Source organism: Salmo trutta, chromosome 3 (assembly GCF_901001165.1).
Source record: "Salmo trutta chromosome 3, fSalTru1.1, whole genome shotgun sequence".
Taxonomy (NCBI): domain Eukaryota; kingdom Metazoa; phylum Chordata; class Actinopteri; order Salmoniformes; family Salmonidae; genus Salmo; species Salmo trutta.
In genome coordinates this window covers 53,046,241-53,073,778 of record NC_042959.1, presented here as the reverse complement: position 1 = coordinate 53,073,778, position 27,538 = coordinate 53,046,241, and the positions used below count along the sequence as shown (strand labels likewise).

The 27,538-nt window shown below is 43.8% G+C and overlaps 1 protein-coding gene and 1 long non-coding RNA gene across 2 annotated transcripts; one reads left to right on the top strand and one right to left on the bottom strand.

Moving 5' to 3' along the window:
- Nucleotides 1–6,441: 6,441 nt before the first annotated feature.
- LOC115178419 (uncharacterized) lies at nt 6,442–7,826 on the top strand. Its single transcript, XR_003872620.1, has 2 exons — nt 6,442–7,433; nt 7,599–7,826. It is a non-coding gene; the product is annotated as an uncharacterized LOC115178419 (long non-coding RNA).
- A 2,805-nt stretch (nt 7,827–10,631) lies between these two features.
- Nucleotides 10,632–27,139, bottom strand: LOC115178394 (protein SMG5). Its single transcript, XM_029739570.1, has 22 exons — nt 26,698–27,139; nt 24,328–24,426; nt 24,113–24,236; nt 22,081–22,237; nt 21,907–21,996; nt 21,671–21,760; nt 21,153–21,231; nt 20,436–20,561; nt 20,246–20,314; nt 19,817–20,037; nt 19,493–19,630; nt 18,506–19,387; nt 17,334–17,503; nt 17,056–17,131; nt 16,413–16,588; nt 16,155–16,313; nt 15,968–16,027; nt 14,694–14,853; nt 12,977–13,067; nt 12,496–12,570; nt 12,200–12,338; nt 10,632–11,864 (listed from the first exon to the last, which is right to left on the bottom strand). Exons 1-22 carry the CDS (start codon nt 26,760–26,762, stop codon nt 11,781–11,783), a joined length of 3,330 nt encoding a protein of 1,109 aa, XP_029595430.1. The 5' UTR covers nt 26,763–27,139; the 3' UTR covers nt 10,632–11,780.
- Between the last annotated feature and the right edge of the window lie 399 nt (nt 27,140–27,538).

The window sequence follows — 27,538 nt, the reverse complement described above, 5'->3', positions numbered from 1 at the left end:
GTCATATGTGCGTGCGGGAAAATAGATGAATCCATGTTTAGAACTGGTATTTGATCTCATGGTGTAAGAATGAATGTAATTAGTTGATTATTGAAAACTACACAGCTTTGAAGAAGCCTAAACAAGCCTGCCTCTGCTCAACAAAATCAGTTCTGAACAGCAGTTCGTGAACGATATCGCCTTCTCGGCAGTCAAGTCATTCCGCAAAGAGTCGTTCACAATCTAGTCTGGTTGTATGCCTAGCTATCACAAATGTACATTGTTTGAAGCACACTTTAGTAAGTCTCAGTCACAAATGACAGCTCCAATAAGCCCCCTGTGGTGAACGGGAGGCTTGTAGAATCATGAGCCTTTCAAGTTTTTAGTTCATCGTTCGCCGGCAGGGGGTCCTGCGCGCTCTGGGTATTACTGAATCAAATGAACGAAATGAGTCGAAAGATTCATACTTCTGACTGAACGAGTCGAAACGATTTGAGTCAGTAAAAAGAGTCAAACTTCCCATCACTACAGGAAGTACTGTGTGATAGCCACTGAGGCACACACAAACAGCAGAGCATGTATGTGCTGAACAAGCAAAAAGGATGGATTAACATGCCAGGAGAGGAAGGATCATGATGTCTACCTGGAACCAAAAAGGGTTCTTCAAAGGGTTCTCCTATAGGGACAGCCGAAGAACCCTTTTAGGTTCTTGATAGCACCTTTTTTTCTAAGAGTGTATGTTAAAGAGCACCATCAAACTAAATTCCGCTCCAGCCATTATCACGAGCCTGTCCTCCCCAATGAAGGTACCAGAAACCTCCTGTGGCCACCATCCATACGGTTTCCTTTGTGAGAGTACAGTTGCTACAACAGCCTCATATAAGTCCTATCCTAAGGCTCAGAACGGAAGTTGCTCTGGTCTGATGATATGTCATAGTCAGAGCACTTATCTCAGTGTTGGCTGGGTGAAATATTACCTGGAGGTTGCCCTGTCATTATGGTGCCTACCTCAGGCTCTGTGGTGTGACAGTGTGTGAGGGGAGACAGAGACAGATAGAGGGGACATGACATTGCATGGTGGCCCAGCTGCAGGCCTTATCCTATTTACTGGGACAAAGTGTGCTTTGTGACTGAGGCCCTGTCTGGAGAGAGCAGGACCAAGGGCCGACTGTTACACACTGGCCTGGGCTCTATGAAAATGAGTAACCATTCTGCTCAACACACACACACACACACACACACACAGTATTATATTGAATTCTGTATGACATTGCAATCCAAGTAATTAGTGTGTATTTCACAATAAGCTTTGATAGTGGGTTGCACATATTGATATGATATACACTGAGTGTACAAAACACTAGGAACACCTGTTCTTTCCATGACATAGACTGACATATTGATGTCACTTTAACCAGCGTAGATGAAGGGGAGGAGACAGGTTAAATAATTATTTTTAAGCCTTATGACAATTGAGACATGGATAGCGTATGTGTGCCATTCAGAGGGTGAATGGGATTAACAAAAGATGTGTCTTTTGAACGGGGTATGGACCAGCATCCCTGTGGAACGCTTTCGACACCTTGTAGAGTCCGTGCCCCGAGAAATTGAGGCTGTTCTGAGGGCAAAAGGGGTGCAACTCAATATTAGAAATGTGCTCTTAACATTTTGTACACTCAGAGATCCAGTGAATACACCGTGGCCTCCATTTTGGCCTCCTAAGCTCTCCTTTTCATTGGATTCGTGTGCTCCTTGGGATGGCACTACCTGTATGCCCACCTGTATGCACACACTTATTCTGCTAACTGAGTAATCCCAAGAAGCAAGTTCATGTTGTAAATGTGGTCCTGATTAAAACCTAGTTATAGGGTCAAAATGTTGCCCGTATAATGTAATAGGTCTTTGGGAGTGTGCGGAATACTCACTTTGGTTACCACAAATCACCACCTAGACATAGATGACTAAAACATCTGTGGCCATATTCAGAAAGTGTTTCAGAGTGGGATTGCTGATCTTGCATAAGTGCTGCCTTTTAGATCATAATGAATAACATTGAATGAACAGGCAGGACCTGATCCTTGATCCGACTGTAAATACGGTCCCTGGCTTCTTTTCTGCAGCAGAGAAACTGTGGTAAAGAAAACAAGCCTAAATAAATGATTCTTAATCCTAACCCACCCCACTATGAGGTCATCTTTAATTCTAAGTGGACTCATCTTGACTCCAACTGTCCTCTCCCTCAGTACTCTCCCAAACTGACTCTTCCCAGCAGCCTCACTGCTAATCAGCTGTAAAAATGTCAGGTGATCATGTGAGTAAGAAATACTCTCACTGCAGAGTGGAAAATAAACATGTCCACATATTTTGGCTTAGGGTACGCCCCAATTTTGTTAACTTCGTTGGAATCTTAATTGTCTAGCACAAACTATTGGCATCCATGTCCGTGTTTATGGGAAAGATCTGCTAAGTGACCAGGTGATGATTGGGTAATGGTCCAAACCGGTCTATCTGATTAGATCTCATGACAATGAGCGCATGGCAATGAGTGCATCGACGATAGTTCTCAGCTGACTTTTACAAGAACTGCACGTTCTGTCACAACCAGTAAAACTACTTATGAATAACACAGATTTATAGCCTGGAATCTAAAACAATGGTGAAACTGAGCATATCAGTTTGGATTCCAGGGTGTGTCTAACTGTGTGCGGTCCTTTCCCATTCAGATTTCGTTCTCCATCCACAGTCGGTTGGGGAGGACGGGCTCGTGGTAATGGCTGGATCAGAATCAGCGGAATGGTATCAAACGCATGGCTTCTATGCATTTGATGCCATTCCATTTTTACTGCATTCCAGACATTATTATAAGCCATTATCCCCTCAGCAGCCTCCACTGTCTCCATCAGTAGTAGAATGGGAATTCTGTTTGTCTATTTCTGGTATAGTCGAATAACGGGAGGTCTTGGAGGTGTTGCTCATGGGCCTCTGTGATAACCACTTCTCATGTGCTCACTACCACCCACTCTCAACTACACCACCCACTCACAAGGTTATTCTGCACAGTAGCAACACATTTCTCTTCAGAATAATTTATTGGCAAGGACTTGATCATTTGTGACTTTCTATCTACAATACTATACAACTGTGCAAAGTAGTAACAAGAAAGTGAGAAGCAGGTTAAACCCTCTGTCAGAGGTGTTTGTTTAAGTGTCAGTGAGTGTCTGTCTTTGTTTGTTTGTGTGCAAGAGCATGGTAATGGTTACCACATACAGCAAACAAGGGGAAAACAAACACTCTAAACAGTGACTGCCAGTGGCGGTGACCATCCACAGTTCCCCTACCAACATGTTTCACAATCTACAAATATTCACATTTTTCACTCCTTCCTCCCTCTCTCCTCTTCACCTCCCCTTTACCCCTCTCCATCTCTTTTGAATATGCAGCTTCTCTCCCACTTTTCCCTCTTTCTGTTCCCACTCTCTCGCCCAACTCCTGAATTCTGAAAAGTCTTTCCCTCGCTCGTGATCTCGTCACATGACCTTCCTCAATAGAAGACTTTATAACCCAAGAGCTGACGATAAGAAATCTATGTGGGGAGCATGTTGACATGCGCACGTGTCAGTTTTATGTAAACAAGAACAAGGCACATCGTGCGCCCCATAGAACATTGCATTGTCATCTAGCTGCATGATTCTGTACAGTTTGTACTGGGAATGGAAAATGGAAGGCATCACCTCGACACACACAAACAATATGACTGACGGTCAAGTGTACCCTGAACAACAGGATTCACCGGTTTCTGTCCGTACTGTACTGCAGAAGGTATAAATCCATCAAATAACTCCGTGTATAGCTGAACTAACTATCAGACCCTCCCATTGACCTAGATGGAGTACTCATTAACACTGTCTGTTGAGGACTTTAAATTCACACTATGCCACTATGCCATATGCCATTATTATAGGCTAGTGATAAATGGATTACAATATCATCTGTTAAATCCAGTAAGAGCTAGATTTTTGTCCTTCTTAAATGCATCCTTCCCCTCGTCGCTTCTTTCCTGTAATCACTGATCTAACAATCAATAAATTGTTGAAAGCGTAACAGAACCTTTTGCTTTCACCAATCTACAAACTGCTGAATGACTCTCTCACGATGCACTTGACATGATTTAAACAGGGTCACACAGTTCCTTGCTGCAGGTGTGGTGTCAACCAGTAATATCACTTATGATAATCTGTGATTAAATATAAGAACATAGTGTCACATGGAACAAGTTACAACTTGTCATTGCAATAGCAATAGAGTGGCAATAACAGTAGACTAGACCAACCAGATATGTAGGCAAGAGACCTACATTTGGTCTATGAAATGTTTAACTCATATAGCCTAGGTAGGGCAAGGTAGCTGTCCTACCTGTCTCTCGCCCTACCTTTGTAAAGTAACGCACTAAAGCCCTGTACCAGAGGCAGGGCAGAGGGTGAAACTCAATTTATTGCTCTGAAGTTGTCAACAACATGAACATTGCAAAAGAAAGAATACATTCTGAGTGCATAGTTTCATGAGAGAAAGTTTCTCATAAAGAGCACTCAAACCTATATCCTGTTCAAATTCAAATTAATAATATTTTTTATAGGAATGTACAATGCCTGAAGTCACATTCATATGACATTAAAACTGGAGAAATGGTAAAGGCAGACACACAACAATCACAGACAAACTGTTATGGCACCAGGGGCGTAAATCCCAGGGGGGACGGGGGGGACACGACCCCCCCATCCTGGGAAAAATATGATTTGTCCCCCCCAATATATCACTGAAACATAACTATGTAATTTAAATAATATTAATAATATGCAATGAAAGCAATTGTGCTGATTATAGACACTTAATAGCGCGTTTTTAAGTTTCAAAAGATTGCGACCCCCCCACCCTTTGCATCACAATGGTTTGATCCACTGCCAGTTCCTTAGTTGGCAAGGTAACAAAGGGGTGGTATCCACTGTCTGAAAGGCACTCAATGAACGTAACTGACGTGAGGTTAATCCAGTCAATCGCGCGCACACACACTAGCTGAATATGCAGAGCTAGCGCGCAAATATTAACTATTAACCTAGCTAGTACCTATTCCATTTATGTGGCCTCGTCAAAGATGGAATCTTTGCTATCGTCAATTTATTCCAAGATATGCAGATGATGTAAGTTAGTGCTTCAAAGTCCCTGTGATAAGGTTAGCGATAAACTGGAGTCCAAACTGAACAGAACTACACTCTCTTCTACCATTGTCTTAAATATATTTAATGGTCTCGTTGCAAAATCTAAATTGTCGCAAGGGAACTTTTATTTATTTTATTTCACCTTTATTTAACCCGGGTAGCAAAGATTATAGCAAACACCACTGAAATGGAATTGGTGCTCGCTATCTTTGCAAATGCAGCTATTGTTGGAAGCCAGCCAATATGAAACAAACTATTAAAATTACAAAAGGTTGCAGCATATGTTGTGTAAATGGTGAACTCATACAGCTGTCAACTCTTGTCATTTTAATCCGTTTCACATTTGCTAGCTACCTTTTAGATTGAAGCCCAAATAGAATGATAAAAGATAAGATGATAGAAGCCCATCTCCTACTGTAAATAACTTACACACTGTGTGTGTAGCCAGCCAGCCAGCCAGGTAGAAAAATGGCAGAAAAATAAAAGACGGACAGAGTATTTTTCAGTAGACCAAAACGCAAAGTAAGAACCCTAGTAGCCTAATATCTCAAAGACTAGTTGATAAAATGTTCATAAGAAAGAAATGAAATTCTAATGGAAATGTTTCACAATGATGTCATTAGGCAGAGCAGGCAACAGATGGCACACAGACAGCAGAGTTGGGGACAGATATGCAGGGACAGACTGGCAGAGACAGGGAGTCTCAGGTAAGTTTGTTGAGTCTTTGTTTGGCAACATTATGAAAGGTTCTCAATTTTTTTTACTTGTAAAATAGGAATATAATTGGAAAATGCCATGGATACCCCCACTCTCAACTTAAACTGGTGACTGAACTAAGATTTGTTAAAGGCAATGGTATTGCTGTTGTGATTAGTTGTGTAGTTTTGGGTACCGGTAGTTAGGAGCACGGCAAACACCTTATTTCTTTGGTTCCTCAATATACATTTACCATATTACAATGTAGGCTATGTGTTACAGCACTACTTTTGGTGTCCCCCTCAGGAATTGCTCTTGAGAAAATTTCATGTAATTGTCCCCTCCAAAGTTGATGTCAGATTTTCGCCCCTGTATGGCACAGGCTAAAAAGACAATCTCAGAGAGAAACTGGGATCTATTTTTCCCAAGAGAATAGCATTTACCGTGGGAGTCGGGCATGCGGAGGGAGAATATGCCCTAAAGAGAGCCGAGTTGTGAGACCAGGGAAGGACTGCCTCACAGTCTTGATGAACTGTAGGCGTCTATCGGCCTATCCTACCTAGTAGCTCTCTACACAGCCCCTGCCCAGAAGAACCCTGGAGAGACTGAAGAAATGTTCCTCCACGCGATCACGTGGACTATTGCAGCAACAATAACAAGACAAAAGCCATTATCTGTGCTGCGTGCCAGAAATTACAAACCCAAGAATGTTCCCCCGTGCGCGTTTTTAATGCACGTTTGCTTTCCAAGATAGAGGAATACTGGATCTCCAATCTATTTTCAGGGAATATTTGGTCTTAATTTTCATGTCGGATAGCCTACCATATTGTTATCACATTGTAAAAAAAATTGTTATATGTTCGGGCCCAATGTCAAATTTGTCACACTTCAGACAATAAAACGCCTACACACTCATGACAGGCTACACTGCCAGTTTCATCAATACAAATTGGATATGAACACAAAAAGGCAAATATGCCGAAAAACTGTGTAATGATATTTTAAATGACAAGATATATAGGTTACATAATATAATTTGCATAATAGCTGAAAAGTCTGCTTCCGTGGAGACATTTTCCTAGACAACATTTTCAGGATTTCCAGTTACCTACACGAAGGTGGCGCACACACATAAACGCACGCGCGCAGGTACACCCTCGCATACACCCACACCGCATCAAAACAAAAAGTAAGATATCAAAATCGATCAAATATAGGCTATTCGAAAGAAACATCGCACACCAAAAATGTAACTTTAAAAGACCTCGAATAACATAGGCCTATAATATATCAGCCAATCTAGCTATATGTGGGAGGGGTCATATAGCGATGTGAGAGGTAGACCAACAACAAAAAAACAAGTGATGGTTTTCAGAAGTAGGCCTATAGAGTAATACAGACAGTGCTTGGAAAGAAAAACGCCACTTAACCGGTAATCATATCCAGTAGCCTACATACACACTTTAGGTTGTTACATTGTAACAAGCAAACTATGGGACGTGAAGAGAAAGAAACGAAGTCAAACCTTTCAGCTTTATATTGGCGGTGAGCTCATCTGCGCGAATCTTCACTGGTGCAATGTAGTCACTGACCAAAATGAACAATTGTTGCTTGTAATAAACTATAGTTCCATTGTAAATCCGATTATCCTGACCATTGGAGGCTTGTGTAAATCTGTATAAACTGTCTATGTCCTGCATTCCTTCACAGGCGAATAAAAACACTGCAAACCCGTTGCCCCAACGTCGAAATCCCACCCTCCTCACACAGCGACTTTTTGATTGGACGGGGACAAGAAAGAAACCTTGTTATGGAGAATCAGGAGACAAGGCAGAGAGCAAGCTTTTAAGGAATCCCATATCATCGCATAATTATTATAATTGACATGCACAGACAGTTATATAATTTTCTTAATAAAAATGCCACATTGAAAAGTTTTTAACATTACATTTTTTAAACAGATCCGAAGACAATTGGGTGATTTCATTGGTGCTGATTTTCTTCTGTAGCCTATTCAATACCATAATCATATAGGCAAAGTTTTAACAAATTCAGAAATTCTCACTCAGTAAGTCAAGGCAGGCAGGTCACTTCATAATATTCCAACTGAACCAAATCTACATGAAAAGCAGGGCCTATTTTTCATGGACTGAGAGGCACAGTGACAAAATGCTTTGTTAGGACTTTTTATCCTCCCTCAGCACCCCCAGGGCCAGACTACCACATTTGGGGTCAAGGGGGTCATGGGGCATTAACCTCTGCCAAAATGTGCATTTACACATTTTGCCATGGTGCAGACACAGAAATGCTGTTTTATAATGCTATTCTACACATTGTCATTATTATTTTTTTAAAGCTAATTCCCTGCAATTCTACACTTTTTTTTTGCCAGGGGCAGATGAAAAAAGGGCTGCCATGAGGCTGAGAGAAAATTTTGCAGTTTTAAAGCTAATTTCCAAAAATTCTACACATTTTTGCTATCTGCTATCACATGCTCCTACGAAGGTTCTAATGATGAACTTCACCTTAAGATGCTTTTGGGAAACCGGGCCCTGGACTGTTCACTTCCCCACCACCAGAAAGTGGGCCAGCTCTGTGCTGTGCCAACCATCTTCTGTTGGGGTGGCACTGACCCCGCTGCCAGGGGATTGGTCACTCACTGCCATGCAGAATGGTGGGCATGGGGCCCAAGCATCCAGGGTAGTGTGGGGCACGAGACCTCACAACAGAAGAGACCAGGATAGATGGCACACAGAGACCAACTCACAGGACCGAGATTGATTGATGAGCCAGACTACACTGAACGGGTTCAGAATGAGAAGTTAGAGGGGAAAGTGGAACAGAACTACCATATTTCAATAGGTAAGGGTGTTTTTAAACTTTGGAACGCGCCTATAAAATAAAAAACATGAAATGTGTTCCAACAGCAAGCGGTACCAGAGCGCTAAGTCGAGGTCCAAAAGGCTTCTTAACAGCTTCTACCCCCAAACTAAACTCAGCCAAAAAAGAAACGTCATCTCACTGTGAACTGCGTTTATTTTCAGAAAACTTAACATGTGTAAATATTTGTATGAACATAACAAGATTCAACAACTGAGACATAAACTGAACAAGTTCCACAGACATGTGACTAACAAAAATGGAATAATGTGTCCCTGAACAAAAGGGTAGTCAAAATCAAAAGTAACAGTCAGTATCTGGTGTGGCCACCAGCTGCATTAAGCACTGCAGTGCATCTCCTCCTCATGGACTGCACCAGATTTGCTAGTTCTTGCTGTGAGATGTTACCCCACTCTTCCACCAAGGCACCTGCAAGTTCCCGGACATTTCTGGGGGGGAATGGCCCTAGCCCTCACCCTCCGATCCAACAGGTCCCAGACATGCTCCATGGGATTGAGATCCGGGCTCTTCACTGGCCATGGCAGAACACTGACATTCCTGTCTTGTAGGAAATCATGCACAGAACGAGCAGTATGGCTGGTGGCATTGTCATGCTGGAGGGTCATGTCAGGATGAGACTGCAGTAAGGGTACCATATGAGGATGTCTTCCCTGTAACACACAGCGTTGAGATTGCCTGCAATGACAATAAGCTCAGTCCGATGATGCTGTGACACACCGCCCCAGACCCTCCACCTCCAAATCGATCCCACTCCAGAGTACAGGCCTCGGTGTAATGCTCATTCATTCGACGATTAACGTGAATCCGACCATCACCCCTGGTGAGACAAAACCACGACTCGTCAGTGAAGAGCACTTTTTGCCAGTGCTGTCTGGTCCAGCGACGGTGGGTTTGTGCCCATAAGCGACGTTGTTGCCGGTGATGTCTGGTGAGGACCTGCCTTACAACAGGCCTACAAGCCCTCAGTCCAGCCTCTCTCAGCCTATTGCGGACAGTCTGAGCACTGATGGAGTGATTGTGCGTTCCTGGTGTAACTCGGGCAGTTGTTGTTGCCATCCTGTACCTGTCCCGCAGGTGTGATGTTTGAATGTGCCGATCCTGTGCAGGTGTTGTTACACGTGGTCTGCCACTGCGAGGACGATCAGCTGTCCGTCCTGTCTCCCTGTACCGCTGTCTTAGGTGTTTCACAGTACACACATTGCAATTGATTGCCCTGGCCACATCTGCAGTCCTCATGCCTCCTTGCAGCATGCCTAAGGCACGTTCACGCAGATAAGCAGGGACCCTAGGCATCTTGCTTTTGGTGTTTTTCAGAGTCAGTAGAAAGGCCTCTTTAGTGTCCTAAGTTTTCATAACTGTGACCTTAACAGCTTACAGACAGTAGGCAATTAAGTGTCTTAACGACCGTTCCACAGGTGCATGTTCATTAATTGTTTATGGTTCATTGAACAAGCATGGGAAAGTGTTTAAACCCTTTACAACGAAGATCTGTGAAGTTATTTGGATTTTTACAAATTATCTTTGAAAAACAGGGTCCTGAAAAAGGGACATTTCTTTTTTGATGAGTTTATAGGTCTTCTGAACAGCTAATCAAATGGCTACCCAGACTATTTGACTTGAAACAATATTTTATTTTAATGTTGGCCGGTCATAGTGTCTGGATAAGTTCAACTTACTGAAACTATGGCTTTTATTGTCATAAGGGTGCAGCCATGAGTATGTTCAGTTCAAATAGGTTGCTTTCCCAATTCAGAGTGTCCTGTGCCTTGTCATGAATTGTGTAAAGCTTTGAAAAGTTGCCACTGTAAATGGTTTCTGCAAGAGAGTGAAAACAAGAAGACATTTTAAAATGAGTTCATTTTATTGTTCAATGCGTGGCCACACACATACCGGGTTCCTTTGCACTGTGCATGATGGGACATTTAGTGATGATGGTAGATGGGATATATCAGGAGTTCACAGGGGTCAAAACACAAACACCTTGCACCGCCATATTGGGACAACCGCAGGCCCCGCTCTCCTTAACATCTAGCAACAGCACAAAGATGACCCACCCGAGTCTACCTCTTCCTAAAACGGCACCATGACACAGAAGTCAGGACTATTTCTTTGAGAACAAAAGGATTATCAGACAGGTTTAGGGAAACGATATAAGACAACCCCATCCCTCCCCCTGTATTTCATTCCTGTGTGTATTCAGCACAGCTTACAAAAACACAAAATAAAGAATATTTGGGTACAAAAATAAAATCCAAATTAAAACAATAGCAGGGCACAAACCGTCATTATTCCTCCTCCTCAGATAACACAATACATTAGTCACTGGACACAAAAAGTACACCGCAAAAAAAACTGATAGGAAAGAAAACAATCCTGGAGAAGTGTACGTCCATTGACCTGAACCCGTTTGTAACCCTCGAGCTACAAGACTCCGGTGTGTCGAGAGGCTCATCGCTTGGCACGCTAGAGATGTGTTCTCTCTTTGGGATTTACTCCACACCCCCCCTGCCTTAGCAGACCAGACCCAGACAGCCATAGGGCTGACATAGTCCCACCTTCACAACACAAACAGAGGGAAAGGAGGAAGCTGGAAACACTGCTCTACACATCTAAACCAATGGATTTAACTGAGCGTGAATGTGTATGAGTGGTTCTCTCTCGACACGTAATGTACTCGTTTCTATCATATACAGTATATGCCTGGTTATGATGTGAACCAGGGGCACTTTAAGTGCGTAGCGTCCCCACTTAATTCTCACCCCAACCTCTGGGATCACTTCTTTATGTTTGGGGGTCTTCTGCTGTTTCTTATTGCCCCCTTTGCCCATGTCTCGCCTTTCCTTTAACTGTTTTACATCCCCCCCTTCTTTCTTTCCGAGAGTTGATTTTCCTTGGAGACGCAGATACAGACAGAGCAACAGAGTGGGAGAGAGAGAGGGAGTGAGTGTGTGATCAGCTGTCCGCCGTGCCGACCTCGCCCCCTCAACGCTCTCAGCCAATCTCCTTCCACTGACGGTAGAACTCCACAATGTTCTTCAGCTCCATGCCTGCTGTCGCCACTGCCTGGATGGCCGACTGTTACCAAGGAGACACAGACAATGGAGGGTAAGACGTCAACTCTTCTAACGCCAATAAACATACAAAGTAAGGTAAATATCACGGAAGGATGAATGGGGGAGGTCAAACATGCCAAACTTCTCTCAGAAAGAACTCTGGCTCTCTACAAAGATCTACACCATGGCAAAATGGTTTATAACAGGGAAATATTAATAGCAATACTGTACAACCCAAGGGATAAACCAGAAACACACAGTAGTCGTACCAGCCGCACCATACCAAGAGTGGTTGCTGAAGAGCCTAAAGAACTGAGTGAGTGATTGTATTTATGATATCCATTGTTGCTCACTGACCTTCATGGGTGCAGAGCGGGTACACAGATCCTCCACTGAGTGACCGGTGAGAATAGTGACCATGCCAGCGGTGTCTTCGTCTCCGTTGCTCTGGGAGACGGTCAGCTGACGACAGCTGTCCACTGTCTTGTATAGATGCCTTGAAATCAGGACACATAAGGAAAACCGTTAACACTGGGAATGAGTTTTACAGCTTTCATAAAATCTTCTACCACTTTTGAAGCATTTGTATAAGAATGCTAAGTATTGAGAGGTGGCCATGTGAAGAGACTGCAGAAAGACAAATGGAGGCTTACCAGGCTTCCATGTCCTGGCGTTTCAGTTTGTCCCTCTCAAAACTCCGCCCTGACTCCTTCTGGCAACGTATGTACCTGAGGTAGAGGGGGACGGAAGAGGGGTTTACAACATCAAGTGTCTTCACCCATATGGGTCGCAGCCTATTTTTAGTTTACTGGATCACAGATTCAGAGTGGGTTATGGTTAGAAACATTGAAATCGGTTACGTGAGACACATTGATATAAAAGGAACAATGACCTGTGTATCATTGGCTTTAGGGTTTCACACCGGATAAAAGGCTAAGCACATTGAAAATTGGCCTCTATCTTTTCATTCAGAGAACTGTCGACTCAACATATCCCATTCAATGATAACAGGCTATGCTTCTGACAAGAACTGGCTTCCGTTGTGCTGGGTTGGCCGATTGTGGTTGTCAGATCTTAAAATGTGGCCTACTTTATTACCATACGTCACACTTGAGGGTTGAGACAGACACATACCTGTTGCCTTTACGGAACTCAGACTCCAGGAAGCGGATACCGTCTCTCGCGCCAGCATTCTCCTTCTTCAGGTGGTCAAGGCCATCAATCACTGAGGCAGATAAGTCAACCATCATGTTTTAACTTTGGTATCTATTCATTTCATGCTCTAACTAGAAAGACAAACACAGCTTCAGTCGTCCCCTCGGGAACTTACAAAACACAGCCAGCAAATAGCCAATGTCGAAACAATATAGCAGGGCTATTCAACTGGCTGCCAGAAAGACAGATCAGGCCCGTTTATCAATTTAGAATGGGCTTCTGATCAATTCTGAAAAGTATATTTTTAAAAAAATCCTACAACAAATTTTCTTTGGGGATGTTTAGAGCCAAAATGAGCCCTTGTTCAATATTCTCCAATGGGGGAAATCTGTTTCCCTGTAGTCCCGCCCATTAAATGCTGTCAATCAATATCACCCAACATAACAGGTACAGCCAATCAGAGCTGCTAACAGCAGTACAGGGTCTGTCTGCCCGCCTATCAGCTTTTTCACAGCAGATGAGATCACTACACTGCCTGATAAGTGCCAAGCATATTCTGGTGTAAATCAGCAGTGAGTTAAACACCACAGACTCAGCCATGGATATCATAAACTTTATCCAATCAACATCTAGCCTGCAACATCACTTGTTTCGTGGTCTGCTGAGCATCATGATCTACTTTTACATAATGATGCTCAGTGGCTAAGCACGGGTAATAATGCTGTCAAGAGAGCAGCCTGTGTTAGCTTAGGGAGGAGAGTTGCTTTTCTCCGTGATTGACGCCACAAGAAAGCCAACACATATCTAGTGAAAATGCTAGATGTTCGTTTTTCAGTGACATCTTCAAGCAATTGAAAGGATTTCATTTGGGAGTACCGGGGAGGGATAAAACAGTTGACATGATTGAAAAACGTGTCAATAAAAAAAATATATACATTTGTTATTTTCTCCTGTGATTTGATTTCCCTACACTGCGCAAATATATTCAGTTATCATCAGTACAGATCACTCCCATGATGTCAGAGTTAAGATAAACTGAAAGCTGACTTTGCAACAAGATTTGAGGAATTTAAGTCCCCACAGGTGGTGCAGTTTGTTACAGGGAGTCTTTCTCTACTGATGCGGGGGGAGAGAGACTTCGCACAAGTTAGTCAACTGAGATATGACATGCATAAAAAGGTTTCAAAGTAAAAAAAACAGAAAAGAACAAAATGATAAAGAAATATAAAATAGAACAGAATATGATGCTGGTCAACTGAGATATGCCATGCCTAAAAGGTTCACTATGTGTAAACACAAACAAAAGATGAAGCTATGTCTAAAACAGACAGGAAAGTAGAAATTAATGTGATGCAGGTCAACTGTGTTACAAGTACAAATGTCTTCCATTATTTAAACAATTTCATGCACTGAATTAGGCTTATCTTAAAGCACTTAAAATGTACTTTTAATAAAATGTGCTTTATAAGAGTAATCCCATGTAGAAGATGTCTGGCCCCCCTGTAAATAACCTGATTCAAATCTGGACCCCATATACTTCAATAACCCTGCAATATAGAAATCATATTTATCACAATTTTTATCTCCATGCAATTCTGGTGAGAAACCTTTAAATTATGACTGCATACAAACAAACAGACTTATCCAGTCTAACACTGGGTTTATTCACCCAGACAGGGCATGGCTCTGTGCTCACCTGTGCGGGGGATGATGATGATGAAGCAGCCACTGCCAGCCAGATGTCTGAGGAGGTTGAGGTGCTGGCACAGGGCGGCAGAGTCGGGTACCAGGTACGGAGACATGGATGACTGGGTCTTGGGCTGCTGCAGGCTGCCCTCTAGCTGAGACACCTCCAACTGTAGGGTAAGACACATGACAATTTGCTTATCTTGATGGGATGTTGAGTGGATAATAGTGTCCTCCGTAATTATTGGGACAGTGAAGCATTTCCTCTTCTTTTGGCTCTATACCCTAAAAGTTTGGATTTTAAATAAAATCTATACACTTTTTTACTACACAAGTGAATTTGTCCCAAACTTTTGCTCCCATATCGGGGCGGACGACACTACGTGCTAAAAGTGCTGTAATTTCTAAACGGTTCCCCCGATATGGATGAAAATACCCTCAAATTAAAGCTGACATTCTGCACTTTAACCGCATAGTAATTGTTTGACTTCAAATCCAAACTCTTGCATAGAGCCAAAAGAAAAAGAATGCTTCACCGTCCCAATAATTATACATTCAACATTAAGTAATATACTTCATTGGAATCATCCTAACTATCATCATCTGAAATCTAATGAAATTCACTTCAAGGTTTTGGGTGCAAAAGTAAATTAAGACATATACACTTAGTATATCAAACATTAAGAAAACCTTCCTAATATTGGAGTTGCACCGCACCCCCCCCCCCCTTTGCCCTCAGAACAGCCTCAATTTGTCGGGGTGTGGATTCTACAAGGTGTCAAGTGCATTCCATATGGAGGCTGGCCCATGTTGACTACAATGCTTCCCACAGTTGTGTCAATTTGTCTGGATGTCCTTTGGGTGGTGGTCCATTGTTGATACACAGAGGAAACTGTTGAGCGTGAAAAACCCAGCAGAGTTGCAGTTCTTGACACAAACCGGTGCACCTGCCATCTACCATATCCCATTCAAAGGCACTTAAATCTTTTGTCTTACCCATTCACCCTCTGAATGGCACACATACACAATCCATGTCTCAATTGTCATGAGACTTAAAAACCTTTCTTTAACCGGTCTCCTCCCCTTCATCTATGCCGATTTTGAAGTGGATTTAACAAGTGACATCAATAAGGGATCATAGCCTTCACCTGGATTCACCTGGTCAGTCTACAGTAGGTCATGGAAATGGAATGTTCCTAATGTGTTGTATACTCAGTATAGTGTCAGATAGCTAGATTGATAGTGTTTGGTTTATGATAGAATGGAATGTTCCAGAAGAAAGACCTGTAGTCGGAGCTGAGCCATGTCTCTCATCAAGCGGTTTCGTCGAGCCTCCTCCTCTGCCTAGACACACAAACAGTGTTGAAATAGATAAGTTTGCAGTCATTTGAGCTTCACAAGTGAAACAAATACTGAAACTAGAGTGACTGCTGCTGCTTTGTTCTCATTGGTTCATTCAACTGCCGCTCACCATGCGGATCTGGGCCTTGGCCTGCTGCACCAGGTTGTCCTGCTCCGATTGGCTGATGCTGGTGAAGATGCCCGCCTCCGGGTTGAAGTGCAGCACATTGCATTGGAGATTAGTGAGGAAGTGGCCAAAGCTACGGATGCAGCACACGCGCGCCACACACTGAGATGGGGAGAGAAAGAGAGAGATCAAGTGAGATAGTAAAGCAGAGAGAGGGCAGAAAAACAATGAGGGTGTCAAAGGGAAGCTAGGTGTGTGTACCTCCTGTACGGGGCTGAGAGAAGGCCTGGGGCGGGTGTAGTCGAGGCGGCGGTGGGCCAGGTTAAGGGCAGGTAGGTGTCGCAGGGCCAGGTCCTCAGGCAGCAGCAGGGACTGGACCAGGCCAGGCTGCTCACACTCACTCAGCAGCTCCATCACCTCAGTGTTCAGACCCAGCTCTAAAATACACACACAGAGAGAGAGATTAAGAAGTGACTTCTTGTCACATGTGCTCCACAGAGACACATTTGGAATTTCATCCCTGAAAAGATGGGTTAAAATAACCAAAGGAGAGGAAAAGAGAACAGATGGAATGAGAAATATAATGTGAGAGGGGGGAGAGAAGAATTTGGCCAACTCAAGCCTCCACATCAGGCTCCCGAGTGGCACAGCGGTCTAAAGTACTGCATCTCAGTTCTAGAGGCATCACTACAGACCATGGTTTGACTCCAGGCTGTATCACAACAGGCCATGATTGGGAGTCCCATAGGGCGTCGCACAATTGGCCCAGCGTCATCTGGGTTAGGCAGTCATTGTAAATAAGAATTTGTTCTTAACTAACTTGCCTAGTTAAATAAAGGTTACATTTTTTAAAATAACGCTGATTAACAACCCATAAAAAGGACGGGTGCATTTAGTAACTCGCCTGCTTCCAGCATCTTGCTCCCATCAGGCAGCAGGTTGAGTAGCACAGACAGTCTGTTCCATAGGCTCTGAGAACTCTACAGACAGAGTAACGGAATTACATTGAGCGGAAGACGGACAGTGAAACAAACACCAACAATAATGAAGACTATAAACCCTTGCCCCGAGTCAGCTGATACAAAGATTAACTTGTATTTTACCAATTTAATGCAAATTGTATTTTTCAATGCATACTGTTTGTAAGTGCTTTTAGGTTACTGAAAAATCCACGCCCTTTACCTGTGCACACATGACGATAATGTCAGTGTTGGTTCTCAGCCAATCCACAAACACCTTGACCACCTGGATGAGCCCCTGATTGGTCAGAATCTCCAGTCTCTCTGACAGGGTCTTCTCGCTGTGTACCGATTGGTTGCTGTGCACGCTACACTCCGAATCGGAATCCACCTCTACAGGGAATGGACAAATAAATAAATAAACATGTGTTTAATCTACACCCTAGTTATCTTAGGGGGAACCTCAGATGTACTGTTATAAAATGGCATATTTTAGTGATGTGCTGTTACTCAATGTAATCTTTGGGAAAGACTAAAAACAGATTAGAAGTACATCTTTATATTGAAGTTAATCTTAAAAAAAATAAAAAAATAATCATATCCTGCACTATACAAAAATCACATAGTATTCAACTAGAGGTCGACCGATTAATCGGAATGGCCGATTAATTAGGGCCGATTTCAAGTTTTCCTAACAACCGGCAATGCTCTGTAAGGGTCGCGGCTTTTGTGGAACGATGGGTAATGATGCTTCGAGGGTGGCTGTTGTCGATGTGTTCCTGGTTCGAGCCCAGGTAGGGGCGAGGAGAGGGACGGAAGCTATACTGTTACACTGGCAATACTAAAGTGCCTATAAGAACATCCAATAGTCAAAGGTATATGAAATAAAAATGGTAGAGAAAGAAATAGTCCTGTAATTCCTATAATAACCTAAAACTTCTTACCTGGGAATATTGAAGACTCATGTTAAAAGGAACCACCAGCTTTCATATGTTCTCATGTTCTGAGCAAGGAACTTAAACGTTAGCTTTTTTTACATGGCACATATTACACTTATACTTTCTTCTCCAAAACTTTGTTTTTGCATTATTTAAACCAAATTGAACATGTTTCATTATTTATTTGAGGCTAAATTGATTTGATTGATGTATTATATTAAGTTAAAAGAAAAGTGTTCATTCAGTATTGTTGTAATTGTGATTATTACAAATAAATAAATATATTTGTATTTATTTATTTGTACTTGTTTCTTTTTTTTGGTAATATAAAAATTGTCCGATTAATCGGTATCGGCTTTTTTTGGGTCCTCCAATAATCGGTATCGGCGTCGAAAAATCATACTTGGTCGACCTCTATAATCAACACAGCGTCAATGTGTGTGGGCAGGTTACTGACCATTGTCGTTGGTTCCGTTGGCAGTGCCCGGGCGGGTGTCGCAGGGCGAGTCCCCCGGGGGAGGAGGGGTCTCCTGGGAGGGGGTGGTGGAGGAGGCGTCTGGGTCGGTGGGGGTGGGTGTGGGGTTGGTGGCGGAGCTGTGGGGCCTCAGCAGCACGTTGCTGAAGGTGGGCGCCAGGCGGAAGCAGCGCTTGGCCTGGAACAGCTGGGATGACATAGCCTGGAGGTTACTGCTGATACTGGGGTCGCTGGGCAGGAGGGGGCCATTGGTGGCCGGAGGGGTGTCCCCGTCGCCGTCCTCCCTGGGATTGGCTTGCTCCTCATCATCTTCTCCGGGCTGCACCTCCCCCCGAGGATGGGTGTCCAAGTTCTCCGGAGTTTCTGAGTCCTCTATATCCTCCAGGTCGGAGCGGGACTCCTGGCTGTTCATGTCCGAGTCAGTCTCCACGTCGAAGGCCGTGCCACCCTCCTCGTCTTCCTCCGAGCCGCTCTCCCAGGTCCCCTCCTCTGTCGGGTGCTCCCTCCCTCTTTTGCTCTCCTTCCCCAGCGTGGCGGGGGTGAGTGGGGGTCCCGACGAGGCACCCCCAGAGTCGGCGCAGCCCCTCTGCTCTTCTTCCTCCTCCTCTTCATCACTCTCGAAGCCCTCGCTCAGGTCGCTCTCGTCTTCTTTGCAGGTGGCGCGGCGGCGGCGCAGCATGGAGAGGCGGGCGTACTTCTTTTGCTTCTGTTTCTCCTCCTCCGCCTTCCGCTCACCGACGCCTGCTTTCTGGGCCACAGTGCTCCGGTGGCCCCCCTCGTCCTCCTCATGGTCCAGGGAGCCGTTCTGCAGGGGCCTCTCCTCCAAGGTCAACGGGTCAGACGGGTCTCTCAACTCAGAGTCGTCTAGGAACAAACAAATATCATTATTGTTCCATTTGTTTTTCAGAGGATTAACAGAACATGAATAGTGTATTGGTAGCATGAGGTTAGCTGGGAGTGATGTTCCACCTGTGTTGTCGGTCTGCAGCGGGGGCACCTGGCTCTCCCCCTCCTCCAGCTCAGCCTGCAGGCGGATGTTGACATGGTTCACCAGGTGGGAGAAGAGGGCCAGCGTGAAGGCTATTGACGCACTGTACTGCTTGGACCCTACACAAACAAGTCGACATATCAGCTTTGCAATACAACGAATCAACATATCCCCTTATTTCTCCCTTGCAGTATGTCACTATCCTCGCATGCCTACCGACTCAGCTCTACTTACAACACCCTATGCGCATAATGTTTGAAAAGCGATTTGTAAAAATAAAAAAATACATCTATATTCTTACTGACCTCCGCGCTTCAGGCTGTGCACCACCATGAGGCAGGTGACCACCATCTTGAAGATGAGGGCATCGGGGAGCAGGGCGCAGGGCGAGTCGTGCTCCTCAAGCTCCTCCTCACTGGGGGAAGTGGCCTCGTGGACATGTGGCGGTGAGGGCAGGTAGAACAGCACCAGGTTAAAATCCTCCAGCACCGACTGACACAGAGAGGTCAGCTCTGTCTCCAGCAGACTACTCACAGGGAGGAGAGAAATGGTAAGACATTACAAACACGGTACCCAACAGACAATAGAAAGCAGGTTGAGACTGACCAAACAGGGTTATAAAAATTCAATCAATTGTTATTATCATCAGATAGCTTTGTCATATATGGACAAAATGTCAAGGTTCCTATTGAGATAAATGACTAGGGCCTAAGTGGTGAAAAGTGAGTCCTAACCTGTTCTTGGGCTGCAGTAGACTCTGTAGGTACATGAAGCTCACCAGAAGTTGCTTGATGTCCTTGGATCTGGAAAGAAAACAGTTGAAGAAACAGTAACAATCCCAAAGAGGACTATCTTAATACCTGTTTCAATGCTGACCTAGTGATTTGTCATTTCAGGGCTGTGGTGTGAGGAAACCAGACTGACCTTTGCCGTGAGGGAGACAGCTTCTTCATCTCCTGTTTCTTCACCTGGTGGTACATCTTAGCAGCTTTATCAAACAGACGCTTTAAATTCCCGTAAGCCCCCTCGAAGGGAGTCTCCGACTGTATACTGTTCAAACACGGGACCATAGAGGAGAAAACCATGATCAATACTTGGTGGTAGGGGTGTGACGATATCAGAATCGCAATTATTTTCCCATGGCAATGAAAACACAAAGCAGACGCAACTCTTTGGTCCTTTAAAAACCTTCTGTATGTAAAATAGTGTGTGCTATAGCTTAGAAAACAAATAATTGTGACTGGATGACAATAATGTTTCTTTCCAAAATCAGGGCTGTTTTCTGAAAGTTCAATCCGCTTTGTGTTTTGTAAACCCACCACTACTAACGAGTATTGCAATACTGGTATCGTCCCGGTACCACTCGGTGGCAAGTCTTTTTTTAACGTGTTCTGGATCCGAAGTTGGGCTTCTTCTCCTAACAGACTGATTTCAGAACCTCTACCATTTCAAACATGCTATTTAGAGCCTACTGATGTGCTCCAAATATGAATTGCTGCTATGAAGATATTTCTCCCCAGCAGTGTGACTACATTGCCCCACTGAGGTAGAGAACAATAGCACAGCATCGTCTACAGACCAGTCATAGATAGACTGTGGATGTGCTGCAGTAAATCTAGATGTGTTGAAGTCTCCTCTCACCAGCGTAGGTAGTAATAGGTGGCCTCCACATTGTAGAATTTACTCCCCGCCAGTGTACCTAACTGATTGAAAGGCATTCCTGAAAACAAAACATCAAACACTTGTCAACATCATGGCACACTAAAGACATTGCTTTCCTTTAGCAGCAGCCATTTAATATTGACTTTCAGTTTGAAGCCCTCTGAAGCCCTCTCAAAAAGACAGAACGTTTCAAACGTGGATCAGTGATTTCTTGAGACTGAATGCACTCTCCTGGCCCGCTAACAGTTACTGAATTTCCCCTTCCTGGCTCAAATGGCCCGCTAACCATTCAGCTAGATCACTATGAGTTGTGTAAAGCTTTGACCAGTCATATAATAAAGCTCAATCAATAAGTGCTGTGTGAGTTCATCACTATGTGGGCAATATAACAAGAGTGATTCATTTGTAGATGGTGGTGTGAGTAAACCGGTTAGTGTAAAAATGGTGGTTAATGTGCTGTGAAAGGGAGGGCCGGTAACACCTTGTTGTCAACTCACCTACGTGCGGAGTGACTGACAGGGCCTGATGGTAGAACCGCTCTGACAGCTGCTCAGCCTCCACCCCAGCCAACTCGTTCTGGTAACGGGCTGCGGAAAACATTCAAACAACCTCCCGTAAACCCCTCCTGAACATTCAAATAAACGTGACCTTGGATTTGGGGAATGATATTCCATGGTCATACAAATAAGGTTGTCTCAAATCTCTTTGGTGAGAAAGATTAAGTTTGTATTACCTAGATCTCCCAGGTACACCAGGCAGCGATGGCAGGCCATTTGGGCCCAGTCCATCTCCTTAGGGGTGGCTGATACCGGCTTCTTCCGACCTACAGAAACAAATACAATAATTTATACACTGTGTCAATCACAGATACCGCTGACCGGAGTGTGTGTGTGTGTGTGTGTCTCACCGATGAGGGGGTCGGTGACATGGGTCCAGTCGATGCAGTCCTGCATTTCCAGCTGGTAGTGGGACTGGATGTAGAGCAGCAGGTGCTGGTAGAAGCCCACGCCGGCTATCAGGTGAGTCCTGTAGGCACACTCCAGGGCACTGCGACTGTGGATGTGCTGCAAAAGACAGAGAGATAAAAAGGGGGCCAGGTAATAAGAAGAGATTAGAAATAAAAGTTAAGGGTTGTGTGTAGGGCATGAGGAAAGATAAAGTGTGCATGTCTGAAAGCTCAGCAGTCACTGTACTGGCCACACAGTCAACATTTCCCCAATAACTCTGGGTGTTTCCACACATAGTCCCTTTTAGCACATTTTTGTGAACTCAGTACGGCTTGCATAATTTTTTGTGCAGTGTTAACACTCCAAAAGGAACTCAGACCCCTCAAAAGAGCCCCCGAAGCAAACTGAGACCATCTCCAGAGGTGGTCTGAGTTCAGTTCACTTGAATTCTGTGGTCCGGTTCCATTATTTAGGGCAATGCGCCCCCAGGTTCACTTGTGATTACACACACTACTGCAACACTGTTTTCCCTGCCATAACCCCTAACATTGGTGCCACAAGAAAGAAGATTATGTGCAGGGTCGATAAAAAAAAAAAAAAAAAAAGTGTGCCGTTTTTGGATATTGATTAGCGATTGTCAAGGACACGCAGACATTTCAAAATGTGTAGTGTTTTTAGTTCAGATTATTTGTTTGCAATATGTGATCTATAAGATAGTTTCATACACTGTTTATTTGATTGTGGGGTTGGAAGTGTGAGAAAACATACCTGGTGAGAATCAACATAACGTCCAAATCTATTCTAGCGCTTTAAGGGGCGGCAGCCTACAATGGGTGTTCAATTTTCAATTACAGCATTATTTAATCTGCAGTTATTCTTCCACTATTTATTCTGTTACCAATAATAATTACATGTTAATAGTATCTTCTGATTACAATTATTATGTCTCATCTTTTAACTAAATGCAATATATTAGATTCTGAAATGTAAGTAGGTATATCTGTCCAATAACATATTTTGATTAAATGTATTATTTGTGATGTGTGATATAGATAGATAGATATTTTAAACAACTAGGCAAGTCAGTTAAGAACTAATTCTTATTTACAATGACTACCTACCAAAAGGCAAAAGGCCTCCGGCGGTGACGGGGGTTGGCATTAAAAATATAGGACAACACACACACCACGACAAGAGAGACACCACAACACTACATGAAGAAAGACCTAAGACAACATAGCATGGCAGCAACACATGACAACACAGTATGGTAGCAACATAACATGACAACATGGTAGCAGCACAAAACATGGCACAAGACAACAGCACAGAGGCAAGAAGGTAGAGACAACCATACATCACATGAAGCAGCCACAACTGTCAGTAAGTGTCCATGATTGAGTCTTTGAATGAAGAGATGGAAATAAAACTGTCCGGTTTGAGTGTTTTTTTGCAGCTCGTTCCAGTCGCTAACTACAGCGAACTGAAAAGAGGAGCGACCCAGGGATGTGTGCGCTTTGGGGACCTTCAACAGAATGTGACTGGCAGAACGTGTGTTGTATGTGGAGGATGAGGGCTGTAGTAGGCATCTCAGATACAGGGGAGTGAGGGTTTTATAAATAAGCATCAACCAGTGGGTCTTGCGACGGGTATACAGAGATGACCAGTTTACAGAGGAGTATATAGTGCAGTGATGTGTCCTATAAGGAGCAAATCTGATGGCCGAATGGAAGTGGCTTGTCCCAGAGCGCATTGAGTGAATGTTGGAAAAAGATCTTGGGTCATTTCTAAATATAGCAATGTGAATGCAATGTGAATGCAAAGAGGACTTGGACCACAAAAGAGTAGAGTCCTCATTCAAAAGCAAGGGAAGTGTGAATACAAAGAGAAGAGTTCTTTAGCTTCTTTTTTACCACAAAGTTCACTTTAAAGAGGACGGAGATCGGTTATTTTAAAGAGGACTATATTGGAAAACACCCTTAAATGCTGTACCTTCTTGTGGGTCTTGACGACCTGGATGACCTCGTAGTAGACCTTCCTCCACAAAAGCTCCTCAGCCTTGCGACCATAGTCCACAGGGTGGAGAAACATCAGCTTCACACACAGCTCCCTCAACCTGGGCACAGAAGACGGATGAGGTTGGGGTTAGTGCTTTGCCTTTTGCCTTAGTGTTTAGGGCAAAGGTTGGAGTAGAGTAAAATGCTTACTTGTTGCGAAGGCTGATGTTTTCAGGCTTGAAGACCTCCCTGTATGATGACTTGCTGCCAATGATGACATCCAGCTTGTGCACCGACTCAACCACTGCCCTGAGCACGCAAGAGACAGTTATTATGGCAGGTGAATTACTGGTAATGGTCATTGGAGGAATGAGGAAACTCATTCTTGTCAATGTAGGGAGCTAACGTTAGCTAGCTAGCTATAACTAGAAAATATAAACTGTCATACATGTTTCACACTGAGATAATGGTTGACATTATAGCTTACTAACTAGGTACAGTGAGGGAAAAAAGTATTTGATCCCCTGCTGATTTTGTACATTTGCCCAGTGACAAAGAAATGATCAGTCTATAATTTTAATGGTAGGTTTATTTGAACAGTGAGTGCTTCTAATCTCAGCTTGTTACCTGTATAAAAGACACCTGTCCACAGAAGCAATCAATCAGATTACAAACTCTCCACCATGGCCAAGACCAAAGAGCTCTCCAAGGATGTCAGGGACAAGATTGTAGACCTACACAAGGCTGGAATGGGCTACAAGACCATCGCCAAGCAGCTTGGTGAGAAGGTGACAACAGTTGGTGTGATTATTCGCAAATGGAAGAAACACAAAAGAACTGTCAATTTCCCTCTGCCTGGGGCTCCATGCAAGATCTCACCTCGTGGAGTTGCAATGATCATGAGAACGGTGAGGAATCAGCCCAGAACTACACAGGAGGATTTTGTCAATAATCTCAAGGCAGCTGGGATCATAGTCACCAAGAAAACAATTGGTAACACACTACGCCATGAAGAACTGAAATCCTGCAGCGCCCGCAAGGTCCCCCTGCTCAAGAAAGCACATATACATTCCTGTCTGAAGTTTGCCAATGAACATCTGAATGATTCAGAGGACAACTGGGTGAAGGTGTTGTGGTCAGAGGAGACCAAAATGGAGCTCTTTGGCATCAACTCAACTCGCCGTGTTTGGAGGAGGAGGAATGCTGCCTATGACCCCAAGAACACTATCCCCACCGTCAAACATGGAGGTGGAAACATTATGCTTTGGGGGTGTTTTTCTGCTAAGGGGACAGGACAACTTCACCGCATTAAAGGGACAATGGACGGTGTCATGTACCGTCAAATCTTGGGTGAGAACCTCCTTCCCTCAGCCAGGGCATTGAAAATGGGTCGTGGATGGGTATTCCTGCATGACAATGACCCAAAACACATGGCCAAGGCAACAAAGGAGTGGCTCAAGAAGTACACATTAAGGTCCTGGAGTGGCCTAGCCAGTCTCCAGACCTTAATCCCATAGAAAATCTGTGGAGGGAGCTGAAGGATCGAGTTGCCAAACGTTAGCATCAACCTTAATGACTTGGAGAAGATCTGCAAAGAGGAGTGGGACAAAATCCCTCCTGAGATGTGTGCAAACCGGGTGGCCAACTACAAGAATTGACTGACCTCTGTGATTGCCAACAAGGGTTTTGCCACCAAGTACTAAGTCATGTTTTGCAGAGGGGTCAAATACTTATTTCCCTCATTAAAATGCAAATCAATTTATAACATTTTTGACATGCGTTTTTCTGGATTGTTTTGTTGTTATTCTCTCTCACTGTTCAAATAAACCTACCATTAACATTATAGACTGATAATTTCTTTGTCAGTGGGCAAAAGTACAAAATCAGCAGGGGATCAAATACTTTTTTCCCCTCACTGTAGGTAAAGCTAAAGGGGCTTGTGAAATATGGTGTTTCGCCCTAACTAGGCCTAGTTATGCATGTTAAAAGTAGCCAGTCAACATTATTCATGTGGTGATGTTCTGCTAGACGCTTCTAGTCAGCTGCTAAATAACTAACTAGCTAGGTAGGTAGCAAACAAGGTAGGCCTATTAGCTAACTAGTACTGTGACAATACTGACAGCTGAAGCTATCACAACTTAGTTAAACAACTAACGTTATTTAGAAAGCAAGTTGACACAGGAATAAGGTATCTAGTTAATAGCACAGTAACTAGCACAGTAACTTGTTAGTGCTCAGTTGTCTAGAAGCTAACGTTAGTTAGCTAATTATCTATCCGCTTCATAAGTTCCCACTGTGCTACATCTGGTTATTTTAAACCCATACTATCGAAAATGTCCGACTACTTCGTAAAAATGTCATTGCCCTTCGACGAAGGCTTCGTGACAAGTACAGTTAACTAGCTAACATTAGCTGATGCAAGTCACAGACAGACAGGTGACTGGGTAGTTAGCTAACTAGCTAGTTGAATAGATGGCTAGCTAGTTAGCAAACTAACGTTAGCTAAGGTTAGCTATCCATTTATTTTACTACTGTTAGCTAGCTAACGTAATGTTTCCCAGCAAAAGGCCTTTAACTCACCTGTATAGCCGCTTGATGAGGAGGACTTTTGCTTCCGGCTCGCTATCCTGCCCAGGTCCACTCATGTTAGCATCTGGTGCCAAGAGTCACACGCTCCAGTCCAACAGAGTCTGCGTTCCCACCCTCTTCAACCCCACTCTTGTCAGGGTTGCTCCGGGCTTGCCTCACCGGCAGTGACAACTGTGTTGACTAGCTAACGTTAGATAGCAGCTCTATCCTCTCCCGCTAGCCACTATGTCGCTTTCGTATCTTATGTCGCTTGGCAAACTGCCCACCCGTTCAGAAACCGTTTACGAGAGGGAATGCCCCAGTATTTGTGTTAATTCCCGGTCAGCTATCCCACCCCGATGGTTTCCTTGTGTTATTCCCCGTTCCAAACATCGCTACGAGTAAGAGGGCGGCCATTAAACAGCGACCGCCTGAACAGCGCGAGACTTCGCGTGAAACGTTCGACCTGCGTTCGCGCGGGACCGTCACTAGTTACCACAGCCACAAAGTCATGAACTCCGCCATTTCTACAATTTCTCTTAATTAAAATATGACTTTACCTTAACCCTAACCTTTACCACACTGCTAACCTTATGCCTAACCTTGAATTAAAACAAAAAAAAAGGGAATTTGTGGCTGTAGAATCTAGTGGAAACCTAGCTAGATTGCCAGACAGCCAGAGTCATTGTGGTTAATTTGTTTGTGTACGTTTGTGATCCCTGGCAATGTAAAACGTTTGTATATATTTGTTGGTGATTAGGGCTGCATGGCACAATAACCGGGTAACCAATGATTATTGATGAAGACTGTCATGAAAATGAAATAAGAGTCATAACCACCTAAAAAAAACACC

Bases quoted from the DNA above. Each gene is read 5' to 3' on its own strand.
- LOC115178394 (XM_029739570.1), bottom strand. From the start codon at position 26,762: ATGAGTGGACCTGGGCAGGATAGCGAGCCGGAAGCAAAAGTCCTCCTC. The intron at 21,232-21,670 runs GTGAGTTGACAA...TTTTGTTTTCAG, and splicing joins GTCAGTCACTCCGCACGTAG to GAATGCCTTTCAATCAGTTA. The intron at 13,068-14,693 runs GTGAGCACAGAG...TATCTGCCTCAG, and splicing joins CATCATCATCCCCCGCACAG to TGATTGATGGCCTTGACCAC.